Below are 23990 nucleotides of genomic sequence, written 5' to 3' on the forward strand. Positions count from 1 at the left end.
TAACACAGAAAATTTTAAATGTTGTGTTTAATATAAAGGGTGATCTATGTGTCTAGATACAGGCAAATACATAATACATAACTTATTACTGTATCTATATTACACATATTGCAATATACGATAAAACAATTTTATCTATGTTTTCCAACTTCATGATCACCCTGTCATATAGTGGTTGAGAACAGGATTCTGGGGTCAGGCTGACTGTGCTTAAAGCATTTACCACTTACAATTATACAAACTTCAAAGCAAATTAATTACTTAACCTCCCCATGTTTCGGACTTGTCATCTGTAAAAAGATGCTGACACTATTTACCATAGAGAGTTGCTATGAGGTTGAATGCCTTAAGATCTTGGCCTGACACAAAGAAACATTCAATAACCACTAGCTAGTATCATTACTATTGTTCCATTATAATTATTATGAATACTAATAAGTTCCAAGATAATACTGCATTTGGTATACTGGAGAGAGATGACTAAATTGATCAATATAAAACCTCATATACCTGTCTGAATAACGAACAAGTTTCAAGTATAACACAGCTGTTTTTTATAAAATTATATGAAAGGGTATATAACTTAATATTTAGCTCATAAAACATTAAAATTTAAGCATTAATTCAGCTAAATAATTTAAAACATTAACATGAGACCTATGAATCTTAAGATTATAATGACTAGAGTTAAATCTGATTTTTAAAATTTCATTTATACACATATACAGATATCTCTTAAATTATATAGACAGTTCAGAAACTGTCTATATATTTTAACATTTATTGTCATTAACCCTTAGTAATTAAACACGATAAAAATGATAATTAACAAGTAAACTATATTGGAGGTAGAGGATGCAGGGAAGGAAGAGATAGGAAATTACATGCAACCAGAATATCTATCTTACAACTTCCTATAAAAGTTGGTTTACACATCTACTAACCCAGGTCATGTAATTAGCTCAGATTCCCAGGTTTCTAAGAATCTTCCCAATTTTACTCTATCAAAAAGAATTTTTTTTGGAAAAAAAATTGTGAACAACTTTTGTCAACTATTATAAAAGATGAACAAGACAGAAAATGATCATGAATTCACTTTCAAAACTGTAAATGTATATGCAAAAAAGTACCTCTTTTCTTTTCGGTACTCTGGTAAAAGTGAATTGACCAAACTGGTAGTAATGCTGGTTACCAAAATTGCTAGTCAAAACTTTATATAGTTTAGACTAGGTAGCCCAAATATTAAACCACAGGAAATAATACTTGTCTAAGAGTTTTAACTAAAGGACTTCAAGGAGACTGCTGTGATTCTGATTAATTTAGGGATAAATGTGATAACATATTTAAAAATAGTTAAAGCAACAGGGGAAGAGAGAACAGAAAATTGCCTTTCCTAGTCTTATTTATAACACAATCTATTATGGTTCACTGTGATTTTACTGAAAAGAATATTGTAGTATTGATGTAGACCATATTTTGAAAATTGTTCTTATGACTTGTGTTAATTACCCCACAGAAGTGATTTTTGTCTCTTCTCCTATTACAAATGACTTTCCAAAAAAGTTAGTAGCATTCTGTGAAGGACATTCAGATATATGCATTCAAAACTCCAGCATCATCTTTACGTAAGCGTATACAGAATGAACAGTTTGAAAACCAGGTACTTACTGCTAAAGTGATTTTGCCTAAAATTTCTTCTGGAATAACATCATCTAATACACTATATACATATTTGTAAAACTTATCAAACGAGGTAGACATGAGTTCCATACAGATCCAACAGTCACCCTATAAAACAACAAATACTTGTTATTTTTACACATCTTATTAAGTACCATCTTTATCTAAAATAGAAATACAATTAGAGAAAAAACAATCTTCTTTTTGTTGTTTTGATCTTGTGCTAGTGATAATTTTTGGTTCCTTATTAAGGCTCTGAGCAGAATATTCTCCTCATTTTAAACACAAACTTATTTGCCCAATTTTCCCAACTGTTAATTATAAGGACGGAACAGTCTTACGTGGGAAACTTTTGTGCTTTTATTAAAATTTCAATTTTTGCCATAATTAAATAGAGAAAATAGAACATGCATGGGAACCTATTCATTCTCACTAACAAAGACAATAGATTACAGTAATCTTGAGATACTATAAAAACTTAAATTAGTGGAAAAAAAAAAGGAAAAATTACATAAAGCAAATCCAACGCCTCAACTCTTTGTTCAAATGCCATCTTCTCAGTTGCTAACATTTAAAATGCCTGATTTAAAATGCAAGTTGTCCCCCTTTTAGCATCCTCTTACCTTGCTGTATTCTGTATAACCCTTATTATCTTATATAAAATATAACTTATTTATTATGTTTTTCATCTATATCACCCTTAGAACATGACAGAGGCTCAATAAACATCCCTTAAATGAATGAATGCTGGCTATACTGAATGCTGAATCATTAAAAAAAATTGTTGGCAGTATTATGAAGTGATTTAAACCAGTCTGAAGGCAATCTGAGGATGAAATAAGTGTTTACACTCTTTGATAGAGTCATGATGGGAATTTAACTTAAACAAATAGTCCATAAATTACAAAAAGAAAAGCAAAACGAAACAAAACTAGTAACCCCTGAACTATCTAATAAGCAGAAATGGTACGTTATTAAGGGATTATGTAAAATTAAATTATTTTGAAAACTATACAGTTCATGGGAAGTATGCACGAGAAAACACAGACCATAAGTGATACAAGGATTCTAACACTGTAAAAGTATTTGCACGTATCAACAAGGACTACAAAGTACCTTGTGAAAGTGTAAACAGCTATCAGGATGATGATAAGAACTACCTTCAACAATTTTGTATGCTGTCACTAAACTTATAGGTCCAGCTGTATCCTCAGAGATTTTCCACCCCTCCTCTCCAACGCCTCACGTCTGCCCTGGATTGATTATACGAGACATCAATGCCCCTAACAGCACAATGGCTTGCCCAGAACAACACTGCTAATTAGTGATAGAGCCACGAACAGAATTCAGTTTACTTAACTCCTTTCTCCTATCAACACTCACAATGCAAGGATGTTAACTTCTAAGTAGAGAAAGCACATGTGGTGATGAGCACAGAGATGAGCAATAGACTCTAACAAAAGGACCACCTGCGAGAGGATTCATGGACTTTGTGGCTTCAGGGAACACTTGTTTGTAAAGTACATGTGACACAGTGAACTTTCACTTATGTACATTTCTTCAAATCTTTCTTCTCTATGTCGCTTTTTCTTTTGAGTGCTCTTGCCGAATGACTCTCAGAAAAGACTGAGTAACACCCTTCACCCAAAACACACACTTGAATTTATTTTAATCTAAAGATACCATCTCAATAGATTTACTACAATTTTTTATTGTAGAAAAAAATAGCACACTTAGCTACTCAGAAGAATATTAAGGAGGGAATTGAACTTCAGTAGTACAGCAGAGTGGAAACAGTGTTGTAAGAGTTTGAAAGACCAGACTTACTATCCAGGCTCTCCCACTTGCTACTTATATAAGCTTGAGCCCCCTCAACTCCTCATTTGTGCAATGGATTGCCCCATCATCCTCAATGGAGTATGATAAACATCAAATGAGTTAACATATGTAAAGCACAAATAAAGTGTCTGTCAGGTGCTAAAAACTATAGTTAAGAAAATGAAGGAAGGATGGAAAAATAGGAAAGCAACCAAAAAGAAAAAGAAAAAAAGAAGGACACTGGAACAGGGGAAATAAAAAGGGAAGAAGTAACCTGAGAACTGAGGATGAGAAGAGGAGGTATGAAAGAGCAATTGGCACCAGAGAGGGAAACCTTTGTAGTTTCCAAGGCACATAACCTACTGTAAACTTATTTCTTCTGGCAGTCACTTTTGGCCATAACTGAGAATAGACAATAGCAATGAGCTGCACGGGGGAAAAAAAAAAAAAAAGGACTGGTCCGCGCTGCCTCAAAAAAAAATGACAGCAACATTATTCTCATGTTCAAGCAAGAGATGGAAGGACCACATGACTGAAATACGAAAGGAGAAATTACTGAATACGGATTTACTGAAAGAAGAGCTAGAGGATAATGAAAACTGAACTAGTAAGATCAAGATAAGGGATCCTAGAGACAAGATCCAGATAAAACTAATAACTTATTTATATATCAACACTAACCAACTAGAAAATAAAGTGTTTAAAAAGACACCACTCACAACAGGAAGAAAAACTGCAAAGCACTTAGGAAGAGGCAAAATATATATGAAAACAAGTGTAAAATGTTACTAAAAGGCATAACAACCTGACCAAAAAGAGAGGCAAAGCATGTTTATGAATGTGAAGACTTAAGATCACAAAGATGCCAAATCCCTCCAAATTAACCTGAGTTAATTAGATTCTAATCAGAATTATCGTGCCCCTATACCGTTTTTTCCCAAAAATAAGACCTAGCCGGACAATCAGCTTTAATGCATCTTTTGGAGCAAAAATTAATAGTAAAGTAAGACCGGGTCTTACTTTATATGATATGATAATGATATGATATGATATATGATATGACATGACATGACATAATATAAGACCAGATCTTATATTAATTTTTGCTCCAAAAGACGCATTAGAGCTGATTGTCCGGCTAGGTCTTATTTTCAGGGAAACACGGTACAAGCTGATCCTAAAACATATAGAAAAGTATAGCCAAGAATAACATACAATTTTAAAGAAGGAAGACTCATCTACTAGACAAAGACTTTATAAAGCTATCACAGTAAAAGATGGGGGTATTGATGGGGTGGGATAAATATACCAATGGAACCGATTCAGAGGCCCAGACACATACGGAAATTTGGTGTATGATGGATACAGCAAAGCAAATGGTGGCAAAAGGATGGCATACTCAATGAATGCCGCCAAGACCAGTGGTCTTCCATACAGAAAAAAGTTAAATTAGATTACTCCATCAAATCATTCACAAATAAAAATACAAAAACTCCCAAATACATGTTTTGAAAAGCAAAAGTTTAAAACTTTTTGTAAGAGCTCTTCCTGACTTCAGGGTAGGAAAAAATTTCTTCCCAAAAACATACATGAAAAAAATAAATCACAAACGATAAGATCTGTTAACTCCATTACAATGAATATTTCTGTATGATAAAGGACACCATACCAAAAGTTCAAAAATAACATAAAAATATCTATTTGGGTGTAAAGAGACAAAGGATCAGTATCCTGAATAATAAAGGATATGCTAAATTAATTAGGAAAAGACAAAACGTAATAGAAAAATGGCAAAGGTATATGAATAGGCAATTCACAGAAAAGAAAACCTGACACACAAGTGAAAAATTCTGTACCTCACCAGTAATTACAGAAAGGTAATTTTAAAAGTGAGATACCACTTCAACCCCTCCTGATTGCCAAAAATGAAACATTTAATAATCCTAAATGATAGCAATGAGATCAGTGACAATAAATGCATATGGCACTCAAAATACACACACACACACACACACACACACACACACGCACGCACACCTTTGTTGTATACAATGTACCCCACTAAAACTACATTTCCCAGTCTGCCAGGTAGAGAAGGGCAGCCAATGAGATGTCAACACAAACAGTCAGTTGGTTGATGATTCCAGGACAGCGCTTTTAATTCTCTCCTCTTCTCTTACTTTGTGGGGACATGGTAGCTGAACTCTATGGGCCAACTTGGACCATGAGGCAACCTCAACAATGGAAACCACAAACTAAGTAAGCCACTAACAGTCTCCATTACTGATGCCTGAAATACAATTTCTGATACAGAAATTCTCATTCTTACTAGTAGGAATACAAGATGTGATCAAACAATACAGTAAATGTTTAAATTTTAAAAAATGTATTACGGTAAAAGACACATTGCCATTAATCCCCCTCAAAATACTCCTCCTCGCTTTGAACACACTTGTCCCATTGTTTTTGCACTTTCTGAAGCTGTTCTGAAAGTCCTCTTTCATGAGTGTCTTTAATTGCGCTGTCGTGGCTGCCTCGATGTCCTGAATTGATTCAAAATGTTTACCTTTCATGGTCATTTTGACTTTGAGGAAGAGCCAGAAGTTGCATGGTGCCAGATCCAGTGAATAAGGTGGATGAGGACACACTAATGTTTTTATTTGACAGAAATTGCCATATACCAGAATGATGTGTGATACAGAGCGTTGTCACGATGGAGAATGATTTATGGCACACTTTAAAACACACCTTCTCTCAGCCATAGCTCACACCTGACTGACTGCACCGAACAAGTTGAAACTTGTCACACACTGTTACTAAGGTTCAACGTGCCGCTTCCCATATTGAAGATCCCTGTCTTTCTGTTGGATGGCACTCAGCAGCAGCATTCACCATATTTTGTGATCACAACGTAAAGGCTCTGTGTCACACATCACTTCTGGTACAGCAATTTCTGTCAAATAAAAACATCACGGTGTGTCCTCATCCACCTTATTCACTGGATCTGGCACAGTGAGACTTCTGGCTCTTCCCCAAAGTCAAAATGATTCAGAACCTTGAGGCAGCCATGACAGCGCAACTAATGACACTCAGGAAAGAGGACTTCCAGAACTGCTTTAGAAAGTGGCAAGAACGATGGGAAAGTGTGTTCGGAGCCAAAGGGAGTATTCTGAGGGGGATTAATGGCAATGTGTCTTTTACTGCAATAAAAAAAAATTTTTAATTTAAACATTCACTGTAGCTTTTGATCACACCTCGTATAAATTAGTATAACCACTGTGGAGAAAAATATGACATTGTCCTATGCTATTTTATATAAGGAACTTATGCAGCTGAGGATATGGGTATTGGCAGGGGTCCTGGAAGCAATGCCCTGCAGATACTGAGGGACAGCTGTAATTAAGTTTTGAGGGAGTCAAAAGTTATATGTGGATTTTCGCCTGCGCAGGGGTCAGCGCCCCTAACCCCTGTGTTGTTCAAGAGTCAATTGCACTGTGAGAACGAGTTTGGCCATTTTTTGAAAAGTTAAACATACACCTACCATATGATCCAGGCACTCCACTCCCAGGTGTGTACCCGAGGGAAATGAAAGCATGTGTCCACTCAGACTTGTACAGCAATGCTCATAGAGGCTTTATTTGTAATAGGTAGAAACTGGAAACAACCCAAATGCCCATCAGCAGGTGAATGGGTAAACAAACAGTGGCATGTCCACACGATGGAACATTGCTAACACTGCTCAGCTGTCACAAGGAACACAGTGCTGATACACGCCACAACACGAATTGCAAAATAAGTATGCTGAGTAACAGAGTATTTTTAAAAAGGGTTATACACTGTATGATTCCATTTACATAACTTTCTGGAAAATGCAAACAGTGGCAGACGGCCAGTCGGTTGCTGCCTGAGGATGGCAATAGCAGTGAGGACGTGTGCATTACCCACGGGGCACGAGGGAGCTTCTGAGTGACAGAGACGTTCCTTCTCCTGATTACGGTGATCATTCTACAGGTGTATACATTTGTTCAAACATATCACACTGTATACTTTAAATATGTGCAGTTTGTTATGTGTCAACTTTACCTCCATAAAGCTGTACTTAAAACTCGCAAGGGTGAAGGAAAGGGAAAGAAGAACACAAGTTGAAGGAGGGATAGAAAAGGAGGAGATGACTATTGCAGCTATTGCCACTGCCTTTTATATAATCTGTAATCGCAAGTTACTCAGAATAGTATTGCCTACACTAGAATTTCTCCAGCCTCAAGATATTTGAAATAAGGGCTTCCTTGCTATTAAATTATGAAAATTTACATGTTAAAAGACATTTTTAAGTGATTCTAGGTTTCAGTATTGATAAGATAAATGGTAGGTAAAGGACTTTAAATAAGCTATAGGCTAAAAGTTACTTTTATTGTTCAATACTACCAAACTCTTTTTTTTCCCTGTCTACAAAGTCTGAAAATGAAGCTAGAAACCTTTGCACTTAGGTGTCTAAGTAACTTATCTAGGTCAAATCCAAGTTGTACTTTGGGAGTTTTGAATTTAGGTCCATCCTAGAAAGAAGTATACGTGGTTGGAGACAATGGTAACAAATTAGTTCCCAACTTCAGTATTAAATAATATTTATTCACTAGTCTGAATAAAGTTATAGAACTCAAAATTACTCTTCGGCAAGATTAATCTCGACACAGTTTCTGCAAGAAGGAAAATAACATCTCATGAGCCCCTTGATTGATGACTGATTGAACCAGACCAAAACCTGATGTCTTGTGGTCATATAAATTATGTGAAATGAAACACTCTGGAGGGTTTCTCTCGGTGACAGGAATTAAAAGCATTTGTCTCTCTCATAGTGGTGGTTAAGGTAAAAAGTCCTGACTGTGTACATTCACTTCCATTCTTTCCTATCATAAATCCAGAATTCTGTGTCTATTATTGGAACCAAAGGTCATGTCATGAAAAAAAAACTCATTTTATTTCATCAATCTTGAAAGAAAAGTGGTTCTTTAAACTTTTTTCTGTTTAATATTTTTAACCTATGAACTTTAGGAAACACACTTTGACTATGCACTCTTTAAAGGTGAACTTTCTGCTTCTAAAACTTCATTTTTTATTATTCAGAAAGTTCCTATTATTTCTTCCATTCTAAGATTTGGTGGGGAGGTTCAAGTTCATTCTGTCTAGGCATTTTGTGATTTATACAACTTAACTGTATCATTCCTAAGCTTGCACCTTATACTCAAAAAAATCATACTGTTTAAAAAATAAATTATATTTTATATAAAAGAATACTATTCAGATACTATTCCAAGCTTCTGTTTTGTTTCTAGTAACTTTTGAATCATCAGTATCACTTACTTTGCCTTCTTTTCATAAAATCAGACTTCCATGCTATCTAGCTCGGGGCTGTATATTTAAATGTTGCGTAAATGAATGATTAAATCAATGAACATGAGAAATAAATTGGCGCATTCGAGCAATATGGAGATTAAACAGAGTTAAGATGAAGCCAGTGGGAATCTATAATGATAGTGAATACAGCACTGGAAAAGCTGACTGTGGAATCGAATTAGGAGAGAAAATCTAGTCCAATCCCTAAATTGCAGAACTATTGTTCTGTATAGGATTTGAGAGTAAAGTAGCCAGAGGATTTAAGGGTTAAAAGAATAAATTCATGGTTTGGGGGAAAAGAGGGGAGAGGAGATGGCAAGATTCTTGTGCAACATGAAGAAAGTTCCAGATTCATGATCTTACTAAAGGAATAACATTATGTATTACTTAGGTCCAGGATACAGTTATGTACCTGAATACATGACTGTATACGGATACAACGTAATACTGATGTGAAATGGTGACGCAAGTGAACAAAATTCAATGTATCTGGCCATAAAAATGAATATTCAAGTCATACAAAGGACAAAAGTAAACAGAAGCTACATGAGTCTAGAATTAACAGTGGTTAAATGGACTCTATCATGAAATAGAAAGCTTCTAGTTACTAGTTACCTATTAAGAACACAGATAAATACATAAATAAAAATTCCAGGATTCAGTGGAGAATTAAATGACTAACCTCTAAGGTTTCATACATTTATACATACATTCATACATAATAAGGTTTCATACATTTCTTCTGTTCAGTGTTACATTCAGTCCTATCTTACAACATAGCATATTTCAAGTTTCAACAACTACAACAAAAACCCCAACGCTACATACCCTATGTGACTCAGTCCCAAAATGGAGAGAGGTGTGGGAGAGGTTTTTTCTTACCAGTTCATAACAACCCCACCAGCTAACATTTTCAAAATGAGAATGGTATTTTTTTGAGAGTACTTAAAATGCTTAAGAGTTCAGTTCAAGTCCTAGTCACTTAACTATAACAAGTGTATGACGAACGTCCAGGACACCATAAAGTATTTGACTCATTTATGGCTCCAGCTTTACTCCTTGGCCCTAGCTTACTTCTCTGCAGTAGGCAGTGGGATGACTGGAAATGAGGAAGTGGGTTACAGCTGGAGGCAGAAGTGATACCCACATCAGGATAGAGAATAACCAAAAGCCAAAAGAAGAAACAAGACTATGAGACCAAGGAATTAGAATTGTAGTTTCTGTATAAAAATTTGGGTAACAGAATTAGATAAAATTCTACTCTACTTTAATTTCCATGTCTGGTGGCTTTATTGAAGATTGTTGGTGGGTATGAATAAATGCTTACATTAAATGTAGACACATTTGATAACAGAAATGAATAAAAGTTTTAATAAAGTGGGTGGGGTGCATTGAAGGAGCTCAAGGCTAAAAGAGGCAGCTCTAAACCTACAGCAAAAAGGCTAACATTCAGAAGTCAGCTGATTTGTCAGGTACTTAACGAACAGAAAACATTTATAAATGAAGGAAATATGGGATTCACAAATGACAACCACTAAAAAAAAAAGTATTAGTCACCCCTTAACCAAAAGAACAATGAGTGGTAGAAATTAATGTAAAGATTATCATGGCTATATACTAAAAAATTGAGAAGTTAATTTACTACTGATGAATGGCATTTAACTGAAGATCAGAATCTAATCCTGCCATCCTCTTATTTATTCCAAGTAGATATTCATCCCTCAGCTAAAACCCGAATAATTGATTCCTACCTCTCTGAAGAGTGCACCATAAAACTGAACAATGTATGGGCAATCACTACTCCGCATTACTACATCCAAATCCATAAGAAGTTGTTTTTGTTCTTTTTCATCCACAGTTGACCGAATTCTCTGGAAAAGAATGACAAAAGATGTCATAAAAACATAAAACAACTTTAGAAACCTGAGAAAAACCGCTACCACACAAGACTGAAAATTTCCAAGCAAACTTCACAAGTAGTAACCAGACATAAAAATGATCATCTTTCTTATACTTTACAAGAACAATTTTTATCACAGAAAAACATAATAGCACTTGGGACTTTTTATTTTTAACAAAACAGCACTTCGTAATTCTTTAAAGGCCACCGAGCTTTTTAACCATAAGCATTCCGTGTTGACACTGGAAGTTACGCAACGAAGTTCTTGAGCGGTAAAAGCCCCCATGCAAATACAAAGAAAATCATAATGAGCTATACTTGAAACAGTTTTCATGTAAATAATCATAGGTAGCTTCACATATACTTCTCATCACCATTTCAGAATTCAACGGCCCTCTTCACCCCCTGGCATACTGATCAGAGATAGAACGCATTCGGAACAGGTGAAAGTGAGAACTAGCGTAGGAGGAGCACACAGACTACACCCCATGTCTCCCAAACCCTAGGCTGGAATTCTCCCCCTTCGCCACACTCTGTATGGTAAAAAACAAAACATTCTAGCTGACTCCAACCCAGGCATGCGTCAGAATGCAGGGCAGCATGTTGACGAAAACCTAAAAATAAGGAAATCAGAGGGCTGTTTGTCTATTCCTAAGCTGATGAGGACTCCTCTGCACACTGCAGACCTGGAATAGACGCCTAACCCACCTGTACAACTTCTCTGCACAATCCTAAAAGACTGCCACAAAAGATTAGTACTCCCACCTCCTGCCCAGGAACTGTACAGTCATGGAGATGGTCAGAGGGACAGTTCCCACTGCACTAGACAGACAGGACAGAGTCAAGTTCAGAAATTGTAAAACATTAATCATGAAGTTATGCACATGAAGTTGTAGTTTAACATCAAGACATGCAGACAACTTCTGTTTTCATAAAAAAAGTTTTGCAAAGTCACACCGTGCCACTGTATACAATACACAGCACATACTTACAAGGCAAGTTAGTACCAAAAAATACAAAAGGTGGCATTTTGTCTTCCAAAGACTTCAAGGTATCTGATCTCAATGTTCTTGAAAGGGATGAAAGCAGTCAATTACGCTCTTGAGCACATTTTACAGAAGAGAAGCCAGAGGCACAGAGAGTTACAAAAGACGTATACACGTCACACGACAATAAGCAGTTGGATACGGAACAGAAGCAGGTTCTCTCATTTTTATTTTCCACACTAAATGAGGAATTCTGTATATTCCAAATACAAATTTATTTTTGCTACTTAAAATGTATATATAGCCTACAGCTACAGTACTTCAAACAAAATATATGAACTGGCATTTAACTTATGTCCACTAATTATTTATAACATTTACATTGAATACTTCCCAGATTAACAAGAAAAAAAATAACAATGAAAAATAAAAACAAGATTAGACCAGAACTTTTAAATTTAAGAAAATTTTCCTTCTCTCTCTCATTTCTATATTTTCATAGTTTAGGGATTAATAGTCTTGCTTTTAAATCAACATCAGCATGTTTGCTCAAAAATGATATTTTTAAAAAGTCAAAATAGCCCAGAGATATAATTTGTATTTCTTCAAAATATGGCATTGATAATTTTTGTAAAAATTTTATTACATTTATTCCTGTTTTTAAAATATAACTTTAAAAGTGTAGCTGTGAAAATACTAATTTGGGAAACAATTATTTTTTAAGACTTAATAATTCCATATATCTAAATTCAAAAAACAAAGACGTGGTAATTAGAGACAAACAGGGATGAAAAAGCAAATGACCCTCTGGTTGGGGAAGATTGCTCCCTACCAAAGAATTCTCACTATTAAAAGATTTAAAAACATTTTTTTCTATTTTTACTTGTATGGATATATTTGCAAGTGTAAATATAGAAGCACGCACACTTACAAAACATTATTTTAAAAGATGCCCTTTGCTAGTTTATTTTTTCTTTCCCTAAACTGGTTATATGGCTTTCTAAATTTAACATTTGTACAAATGTTTATTATTTTCAACTATTGGAAAGCATATTATAGTCAAAATCTCAATAGTTATCAATTCCTGACTCCTAATTTCTAAAAACACTGCGTAGCTACAGAAAGGATACACGTTATGACATGAACTGGAGGCCTATCTTAAGTCCCAACATCTGATTAATATCTAATACTCAATCCCTGACAGGATTATTATTAATTAGAATGTAGAGAGAATTCCTGGCACAGCTCTAACCTTTGAGATCATCAGCATGGCAGGGAAATCTATTCATCTATTAATCACTGTTTAATGCCTCCACTAGTACAAAATAGAACATGGGCTCCGGAAGAGCCTAACGTGAAATTGATCCTGCCCCTGGATGCTTGTCAAAAGATGACAACACCTCCTCATGCTCTCTGAACATCTTGTCTGCGTGACAGGCAATAGGTAGAGTTTTAGGGCTGTATTGCAACATTTGACATGTGAGCACTTACTAAAATAAACCAATTCAAAAGGCCTGAAGGACTCAAAAAGGAGATTAACTACAAATACACCTACAACAGCAGTAGCTTCAAATTGATATTAATTCAATAATTCAATTCATGATTAAGTTGGAGAATACTTGATGATAATCAATGATTCAAATCAGAGAATACTTAGTCCAAACGTCACTACCAGGAAAGTTTTTGTAATGGAATATCAAAACAGGATATGTAGAAAAGATTTCTACCATTTGAAACAAAGACAGCCAGGATTCTCTAATGTTAAGGGAGCATAATCATTTAAAATGGAACACATCGATGAGAATAAACTTCCCTTCCCTTTATAAAGCTGTCCTTAGTTGAAGGAACTGGAAAATGAAAGTGCAAAGGTAAAGCCAATTATGCTACTTGAAATTCTCTTATTGGAATATGAAATGTATTGATAAATGCCTTCAACACAGGAAATTTTCATTTATATATATATCATAAATTTAAAAGTTAGATAAGGCTGATGTTTATTTGACCTCAGCAAACTTTTTTTTTTCCTCATAAACAGTGGGGATGAAAAGCCCACACAAGACCACAAAATATTTAAGAAAATTATCTCAAGGACTTTAACTTTTTAAAGAAGTTTCCTTTTCACCAAAATGTCAGAACTCATTAAAATCACTCTTGTTTCCTCTTATGCGGATATCGAGCTCTTTTACTTGTCAGTATTTTATTAACCTAAGTAATTACATACAAGCTCTTGGGACAAACTAAACTATACTCTTTGAAAATCAATCCACGTCACTTTTCCAATAATGAAGTATTTTCAAATTATTGTAAATTTTACTTCTTTTGGAATATACTGTAGAGAAAACACTTAAAATCAAAACAAGGATTACTACCCTACAAATATAAGTAGTTTCCATAGGGAAGAAATTTATACACTTGAAGCATAAAAAGGTTTTCTTAATTATTGTCCAAATCTGTATTCAAGGTTGTTTTATACTCATAATTAAGTTTTAAAAGCAGATAAATGCCAATAAAAACAGCCTGTAGCTACAGGTCAGCCAAAATGACTTCAAATAAGAGTCACTTAGAGACACAGGGAAAAGGATAAATTAAATTCCCAGTTCTCATTGGTTTTATAACTATTAGTGTTATACATGGTTCTTGTCCAATTAAAAACAATTCCAAGGAGCTTCCCTTTTCTAAAACAGCCAGTCCAACTCATGCCATTGGCTAGAGCAGCCACAAAATCAGTTACTGAGGAATTGCACATGCCTTAAGCTGCAGTGAGAGAAAGTTAACAAGCACCATAGGGCACGCTTAAAAATTTACGTTAGAAATCGTCCTCGCCTACGTCGTGCACAAAACACAGCACTTGGAAAATAGTCCCCATCATATAGGAACACCAAGAAGTTTTTGAAAGCTTGCTTCCCTTCTTTCTGTGCAACGCAGCACCTAGAAGTCAGTGGTAAATTTAAATGCTGGTAGCTTATATTTGGCCTTATTTGGAATACCTCAATTTTTAACAACTTAAATATAAAGTATAAGTACTCCTTTACTGATGCTGACCAATGTGCTTGCTTCGGCAGCACATACACTAAAAGAACTGACACTGACCAACTATTTAACTGTGGCGTGGGTCTGGCTGTCCTCTGACTTTACACTTGGGTCTTCACACTGACAAGATTCTGCTGCCTTATCCCCAGACCCTGCCAACCTGACCTCCCAACACGCAATGTGTTGGTAGTCATCAGGAATGAATGGCTAAGGACAAAACTAACTTCACTAAGTATAAAGAACCTTCGAGTAGATTAAGACACATGGTTATAATGGGAAAGGAATGGGGGAACTATGAAAACTAAATTCAGTGAAGGACTGGTGGCAGGAAAGGCAGAGAGAGAAGCAAAGAGCATAGGTGGAAACAGGCAGTAGCCAGTTTCACAGAAACTGATCTGACCTCTTCTTTCTGCGATATTCGAACTGTATTCGTGTCATTTTGTTTGTTTCTATGTTTGTTTCTCTTCCTCCCCTAAATTTATTTTCATGGGTCAGGAGAGGTAAGGAGAGGGAGAAAAGGAAAGAGTATAATGATCACCTAGTTGCTATTAGGGGGAAGGCTAGGACGGCTCAACTGTAGCAAAGAGAAAGGCTGACAACGCAATGGCTACGGGAGGAGTTGGAGAGGAAGCAAAGTAAGGAAGGCCCATAGGCAGGTCCACAGAAGCAGGTCACCAAGGAGCATTTCGCCTGGGGTAGTGGTCCCTGCCACTCTGATTCAGTTAACCCTTACATCTCCGTGTCAGAGTTCTCAGATACTTAGTTGCTAGAGGCCAGGCACACACCACAGCACCCAGGCTTCCCCTGAAATGACACCAGTCTGTGTCTGCCTGTGTCCTGATGTGACAACTCCTGACTCACCAACAACCCAGAGTTTTTCTTCCTACCAGCTCAAGCACTAAGGGAAGGGAAGGCACATGCCAAGCTCCACCTCTTGAACAATATGTGGGCAGAGAAGGCCTTTGGGTCACTTGATCGCATTCCTGCTTAGTGAAGGGGAAATAGGTCATCATATACTTGAAAGACTCGGCATAAAGAAAGATTGATGACAAGTCATATATTGTGTTGATTAAAAACAGTAGTTCCACAGTGTGTACGGCACATGTTAGTTCCAAGGATTTGAGCATCCAGGCAAAAAAGATACAAGTCATCTGAAAACATACGAATCAATAATCAAAAACTGCACAATCCAGGAACCAATTTTAGAAAAGACAAAGAGTTGAAAATAGCAACACAGTCAAATGTACTTACAAAATGTCTATTAATTCTCATACTTCTTTTTTGTTTGTTTTTGTTTTGAAATGAAGAAAATACATGGGGGGGGGGAGGGCGGAATGGCATGTGGGGAACAGAATTAAATGGGGAAACTAATGTGGAACGGCATGACCACCATCCCTGGCAGATAATGTCTCTAAATTCTCACATGACAAATCCTTGTCAAGTTTCCACAGGGCTCAGCTGAGGGTTCAGAGGGCAGTGTAACAGGTAATAACAGTAAGGCAGGTGACTCATATCCCTGCTGCACGTGTTTATCTCTAGCTGCTTAGAGTATGTTAGGAATAAGGTGTGAATATGCAAAAGTGAGGTCCCTGATCAGAAATTAGGGCATGGACACAATGAAACTCAGCAAGGTGATGGATTCAATAACTGTGGAGGAAAACAGTGTATGACTTTAAAGATTATTCTAGTCATTGATTAAAACAATTTGACATGGAATAAAATACTGCAAGCGATTAGTATTTTGGCCATTAGCAATGCAGTGTTATTTTCAATTTACCACCAACCCAAATCAGATCACCAGGAGGTATTTACTCTTCAGCAAAGCTGTGTGGGATCTGCTATCACTTGCAAGTCACTAAAACTCCTATGTCAATGACTGTGGCTCAATCTTCTACGTACGCACCTATCGTCATCAAAGGTTACCGAAAGTATTTGCATCCCATATTTCAAGTACATAATAGCCAAACGTCTTGTTAAAATGATATGATGCCAGAATAACCACTCACAAGACAAGACTGAAATCAAAAGCTCCCTGTGTTGACCGTGTGTACCAAGTGGAAGCTGATAAATAGCACCCATGTGAAAATCCTAGAACTGGTATATGAGCAAACGTATCACATGGGATCTTAGGTGGAACTCTTCTTTATGGAAAATAAAAAGTGATACAGTGAATGTTCGACAGTCTTTCATTTAAAATCAAAAGATGAAAAGAATAAGGATTATTTTCATTTATATAGCTATAATACTTTGAAAATGTGTCCAGCTCCCGGGATGTAAAAACACCAATACTACTCCGCATAAACGCAGCCTTGTTCATTAAGCATTCCTTGCTCCACACCCCTCCTAAGGTTAGCGTCTGTGAATAAGCCCACAGGGGAGTCCATCGCCCACCTTCAGCGGGTGACTTCAGATCAACCTAAATCAGTCATGTAGGGGATAGAAGAGCAAGGGTTACACTCACATCCCCCATGGCTCCTAGCCAACATTCTGATCCTTACAGACTGCTTTCCCAGCAGAAAAGTCCAGAATTTAGTTCTCATATAGAGTTGGAAAGCCCCATCATTGTGCTGTCACCTTCCTCTGGGGGACAGGGAACCTTAGGCATTTTTACTTCCCTAATTTCAAAGCAAAGATTCTACATCCCACAGATGCAGCAAGACTCTTCTCCCTGCTGCACAGGTTCATCCTAGACTCTTCTAAACAGATCACGAACAAAAGTGCCCACGATGTCTCACAGGGCCGTCACTAATGAGGCCCAACCGATGGCAACATCGGCCAAAACAAACAGAAAAACAAGCAAAGTATTTGGAATGCTGATCCAAGATGCAAAGTCAGTTTTCATATCAAAGAGTAACCATCTCTGTAAAATCAATTGTTTTAAATTGTAACAACACATGCTTTTACTAAGGCAGGAAGAAAGGATACTAATTCTTAATTGCCAAATCATCTAAGTCTTCAGAATCAATTTAGTGAACCCTCAATTGTACCTTAGTCAAATTAATTAATGGTAGTACCTCCCATTCTTCTGAGGATACTGACGCCCAATTAATTCCTTTTACATATCTTCTACTCATCGTCAGAGAACTTGGGAGATCAGTTCCAAAAATATATGCAATATTACATCATGGGAAGAGCTGCCCCGAGGACAAAGTTAATGGGACAAACTTGATAAATCTTGATAAGGGTGGTATCATCTTCTCCCTCTTTATTACATCATCCCCCTGAAAAGGGCACAATGTTAATCTTCACATTAAAATTTTTAAGGGCCTACAGATCATAAATGACAGATCATTACTTCAGTACCCATGACAATAAAGTGAGGTAAGAGGAGAAATCTAATGCATAACCAATTTCAGAGGCAGGGCCATAATACAACAAAGAATGACAGAAAATGTGCAGAAGGTATATCAAATATTAATTCACATGACCCTCATTTAGAGTGAGGTGTGATAAGATAGGTTTTCCTCCGAATAACTAAATAAGCTGGGATACAGTCCTATATCACAATTCAGTCAGATTAACCAAGTGATAGATATCCAGAATGTTCAGAAACACATAAGAGTTGATTAAAGTTCACCTACAGCAATCATTTCCAATCTGTCCCACTTGCACCCCAAAGGTCTCCTCAGAGCTCACACCCCAAGGACATCTAACATGGGTAGGTAGTGTTCCCGCCTCCTATTCCTTCCACAGACCAGAATAGTACTAATTTTGTCTATTTTATTTATTGGGGTGTATACACAATTCTGTTAACTAAATGAACCCACACTCTGAAAACCACTACCCTCTTTCCCCAAAAATAAGACCAGACCATCAGCTCTCATGCGTCTTTTGGAGCAAAAATTAATGTAAGACCCGGCCTTATATTACATTATATTATAAAAGACCCAGTCTTATATTATAGCAAAATAAGACCGTGTCTTATATTAATTTTTGCTCCAAAAGACGCAGTAGAGCTAATGGTCCGGCTAGGTCTTATTTTCGGGGAAACACAGTAGGAGCAACAGCAAAAGAAACATGTATATTAGGAGTTCTGACCCCAACTACACAGGGACCTGAGTTCAAAACCAAGGCCGTCTGCTGGGCAGCCCTGTCTCACCACTCCTGGAAGTGACCTGCTTAACACTTTTCACTTGCAACAGCTACACTATTTAAGAAACATTAAAAAGCATAAAATAACATACGGTCCAATCAATTGTGTATTTCCTCATTAAGCCACATGACCTAGCCAATCAAATGAGAACAAAGACACTGGAATTCAGTCTGAATTTAAAACAACATAGCCACGACTCCTGCATCCCACCAGCGATCTGGATAATCAAAGACTAGCTAGCTTTTGAAACTCAGCAGAACTGCCTAACAAAGCACTCTGTACCATCGGAAAGAAACTTTCCCAATATCATTCTAGTGCTTTCAGAACAGTGTGCAAGACCAATGTTTAAAAACTAAACTGAACCTCCTCCAATAATGCTCACAGTCCCACCGAAATTACTCACTGATGAAACTTCTGACAGAAATGGCAAGGTCCCTGCGGTGGCAGGGCAAACGAGCAACCCACACATGCAGAGCCCTGCCTTCCCAGAGGGGCAGTACCCTCTGCACAAGGAGACCTCCATATCCAGCAGGTGAAACCCCACCTGCTCAGGAAGGGCAGAGCTGTGGGAGGCTGACACGGTCAGAGTGAGGGCTCTGGTCCTTCTCAGAGGGCCTCAGGGTTGACCTAGGTCTCAATCCCAGGTCAAGGACACTGAGGTCAAGACCCAAATACCTAGGAGAAGCAGGAATGCATGAATCGAGGTCAGGTTACCAGCCCAGGATCAGGACCACTTAAATCAATACAACAGAGGGGTTGAACAGTAGAGACAAAACATTGGGTGTTGAAGAAATAATACAAGTTAGACAGAACACCAAGACAGGGAAAATACCTGAAACCCTTAAATACAAGGTCACATCACTAACTCAATATGGCCTAAGCACCTAACCTCCAACAGCCCATCTGTTTTTCCCAGATAACTTCACAAATAGAAGACTAAAAATTCATTATAATGATCAACGGTGACAACCTTAACATAACACCTACCCCCACCTACCTGTCCAACATTAGATCCATTCTCCAAGGAGATGACAGACAGCATTATCCCAGCATTAACCCTCCAGATAACAATTCCACTGCCTTCCATCTTTAGCAACAGCAATTTCATTCCCTCATACTCCCTCTCATTTTTGTTCTTTTCTACTCTCCCGTTTTTTCTCCCATAGCCTACAAACAGGAACAGGGAATGCATACATTCAAGAAATCAATCTGGACACGAGTCAGTTAGAAAACAACAAGGAAGCTGGTAGTGTAGCAGCAGGATTTCCGCTGCAGGCAGGGCCAGGTGAGGACACACTGTCAGGTCCCGAAGGCTCAGTCACTCCTCCCTGTTAGCAATGTGCTTGTCCTTCCACTCAGTTCCAGCCCATCGGCCTGAGCTGTGGCACTTCGCCTACTCTCCCTAACTCTTCACTCCTGGGTCCCTGGACTTGCGTTGACACCCTGATTCTGATCATCTGTGGGCCTAAGTCTGCTGGGTCTTTCTCCCAGATCTGAATTTCTCTAACCCTAGCTCAAAAACCTAATCCTGATTGCTTCTTCAAACGTTTGCTCTGAATCCTGGCTCTTCCCCATCACGACGAACCCTGCCAGAGAGCTAACCAGACATCCACTTTACTCTTCGAGGACAGGGACTGTGCATGTCTAATTTTTTTCATTTAGGGGTTATCCCAACATCACGCAAAATGGGGTATTAAATAAATGTTATCTGCAGAGGATGCCGATCAAAGCCTGGAGTACCTAGACAGAGTTGAAAGTTGTCCTTCCTGAGCTTTAAAAGACCCTGTGGTAACAATGGCTTTGCCCTCTGCAGCCTTCTGGCTCAGTCATTCAGCGGAGTTAGACAAACTAGTAGTATTGCTCCCACTCACAGAAGAGTAAGGCCCACTTCCTCGGGGGGATGCAATTAAAACTGACGAGCTCAAATTTCCCGTTTCTTTGGTCCTAACAAAGACCAACCTCACGGGCAGCTTGGGGACTGTCCTCAGGCCACAGGTCAAAAAATTATTGTAAGTACAACTCTTACAATGTTATTATGCCAAATCGGATTTATTATATTGTAACTGATTTTTAGATGAAGTCTTAGAGGTCACTTTTTCTGGTATCTAAGAAGTCATCTTTTCAAACATTTCTTATACATGGCAAAATAAACTTGGGAAAGGGCTCCTTCAAAACTGAAAATGAGGAATAATACTAATTTTTAAAAATCAGGCTAATTCCACAGTTCATTTTTATACCAATACTGCAAGTAAATCTTAAGGATAATTTCCAGGATAAAATTGCTATCCAATAAGTAATCCTTCTACAGTCCCAAGTGCATATTAAAACGGTAGGACAGAGCTACTTCAAGTGTATTTCGCATTTCACCAACAGCAATGGGAAACTCACAGGAGTGAATCACTGCCTCATAGTTCATTTAAATCTCCAGTCCTAATCTCAGAGCTAAATACAGTGGTGCTCAGTAATTCTCTTTTTTCATGTAAAATATCAAATCTAACTGCTTAATCACACATTGCCTCTATGTATTTCTACTTGTCAATCTGGACTGTGTGCCTAAGTAATGAGGGAACAAACTCACTCAGGTGTGATGAAAAACTAAGTTTTTCCAGAGACCAACAATAAATATATTTTAAAATTTGTAGCAGATGGCATATATCAGTCACCAAATTGGTATCATATTTTAATGTACATTAATGCGAAAACACTCTTCCAGTGTTATATGAAGTCATGGAATCTAATGGTACCTCCATCGATACATTGATTAATATGCTATATTATAACCCTCCCCATGCTGAACTATCACGCTTGCTCAAGAATTCAAGGTGATAAAGCTGGGTACAGATGTGACTATCAGCAGTCTGTTGGTCCCATGACTGCCTTAGTATACCTAAGAGTTGGGATTTTTAATAGCATTCCAACAGGGGCTCTCAAAATAAGGTCAGATTACAAATGGCAGACAACAATTTCCTATTTTTCACTCTTAAATTCCTTCGAAACTTGACTAAGCATTACACAGTTTCAAATGTTATCAAATTAAAAAAATGTTAAAATAAAAATGAACTACCTTCTTTATTTACCTTTAAGAAAGCCTATTAAGTATAGCTAAAGTCAATCCAGATTACTAACCAGATCATGATGTTCGTAAACACAGTGAAGCACACATAGCATAGACTGAAAAAAGCAGGACACGACCACTGAAAAGCACTTTCCCTAGTATCGGGGAGGAAAGTTTAGAACTGTAGTTAAATAGGATAGATTTCCCTTAAGGCCCAGCCAAGTAAAAGGGGACGTCATGCACAGGTAATAGGGCAATGCAGAATTCATCCAGAAAGGCCTAAATAAGATGGCTTTGCTTTCACTTACACTGCAGTGGCACAAAATAAAAATAGAGAAATCATTTCACATTCCAAGAAAAATATTTTATTTCAACATAAATCCAGAGCAGAGGTCTTAGCCTTTTCATTATTAGAGGTATACGGTTATATGCAAAATTCTGTATATGTATGCATCTTCCTGAGAAGAAAGTGGATAGTTCTAATCACATTGTAAAAGAATATCACCAAAAACAAAATTAAGAGCCCATGGAGAAAAATCACAAAATTTTTTTTCCTGCCATTAATTACTCATTTAGTTTTATGTGACCCAGCAAAGAAAAATGATCAACAATGAAGGAGGCTAAAATAGCAACATTTTGCTCACAATAAACTCCAACACAGGTAGCCTTTTATATTAATAAGATACAAATCCACTCCCAAAAATCAAGTAAGAAACTGAGGCTCCTCCTCTCATCAAGCCACTTTGAGAAACTCTCAAAATAGGGGATTAACAGGCTGATGATGAGCTTAGACGGTCTGCAAACCCATTCTCAGGTCTCGCAAACTGGGGCATTATTTACTGTCATAAGAATTTTAAGTTCCATGAGAGTATGGCCATATCTTGTTTTTCTTCTTTTTCTCTTTAAATTGCCCCCCAACCCAATTGTCAATTTTCTTAAAATAGCATACACAGAGCAAATATTCATTAAACATCTGAACAAATTACAATTACATGGGCCCAGTCCAGTAAGAGTTAGATGGAAACCATCCATTCATTACAGGTACCAACATAAGCCTGCCAGGTACAGTCTATGGGCCAATCTCCATTTCTGACCATTCTTAATTTTTTTTTTTTAATGAACATATTAAGTGACATGACACGATAAGGACAGAATGTGACAGCATTATCAGAAGGTATGCATTTCAATACAACTTTCAAACCAGGGAACAGGGCAGTACTGAGTGCAGATGAAATAAACAAACAGAAGCCGAGCCGGTCAGGACCGAGTAAGGTTGAGGTTAGTGGCAACAGCATGTGCGTGGTTTCCGGGAAACCGTCAGTAAGACTGCTGTTAGCCCTAGCCCCGCACCTTGCCCAACCCAGTGCGCTGCCTCCTCTTCCAGCTCCCGCCTGGCTCAGTGCAGCACTGCCCTGCTCCCAGGGGTGCAGCCGCCCGGCCTGAGCTCACCTTGGCAGTGGAAGGGCCTGAAGTTTAAAACACGTTAATGCATCATGCTGGAAGTGCAGCGAACATGCACACTTCATACACTCGTGTTTCCAGAGAGGCAGAAAACGCACCACCAACAAGGCAGCCTCTTACAGAACACTCTGCAAGCATTCGGAGACACAATTTTAAAAACACCCACAATTACCACAAAAGTAAGAACAGAACAATAGTGGTATTACTGCACCAAGAAATTGCACCTAATGAATTAAAGAGCCAAAAATAATTACGGGCATCACCTACTTTAACTGCCATTATTTGCCCACTTGGTTTGTGGACCATTTTGTTGACAGAACCATAAGCTCCTCGTCCAATTTCTCCAAGGTCTTTCAAGTCCTCTGCAGTGAAATCCCAGTGTTGTTCAGGGGAGATCTTCAGTTTTCCTGACGATTCAATGCTGTGTGTTCTCAGTCTCTCTCTGTTAAAATATTGGGAAGCAATTTTTCCACATTTTAAATAGGTTTTGACTTTTTTCTTTTAGCTAGCACTGATTAATGTGTTGGAAATTTGTTTTTTCACATTTACTAAAACAGTCTGACTTCCAGGTTTGGG

At 37.4% G+C, this 23990-nt stretch overlaps 1 protein-coding gene across 5 annotated transcripts in view; it reads right to left on the reverse strand.

The window, feature by feature from the left end:
- The window catches only part of MAP2K4 (mitogen-activated protein kinase kinase 4), a 115777-nt gene that overhangs the window by 25190 nt on the left and 66597 nt on the right, over positions 1–23990 (reverse strand). For all 5 annotated transcript variants that reach the window (XM_074320701.2, XM_074320699.2, XM_074320698.2 and 2 more), the window contains 3 exons: positions 23682–23856; positions 10641–10760; positions 1669–1788 (listed from right to left, as the gene is read on the reverse strand). In XM_074320701.2, the coding sequence (XP_074176802.1) occupies positions 1669–1788; positions 10641–10760; positions 23682–23856 (415 nt within the window). The remainder of the gene's footprint in view (positions 1–1668; positions 1789–10640; positions 10761–23681; positions 23857–23990) is intronic.

The sequence above is a fragment of the Rhinolophus sinicus genome, chromosome 12 (genome assembly GCF_057876585.1).
Source record: "Rhinolophus sinicus isolate RSI-liver-muscle chromosome 12, RSI-T2T, whole genome shotgun sequence".
NCBI classification, from domain to species: domain Eukaryota; kingdom Metazoa; phylum Chordata; class Mammalia; order Chiroptera; family Rhinolophidae; genus Rhinolophus; species Rhinolophus sinicus.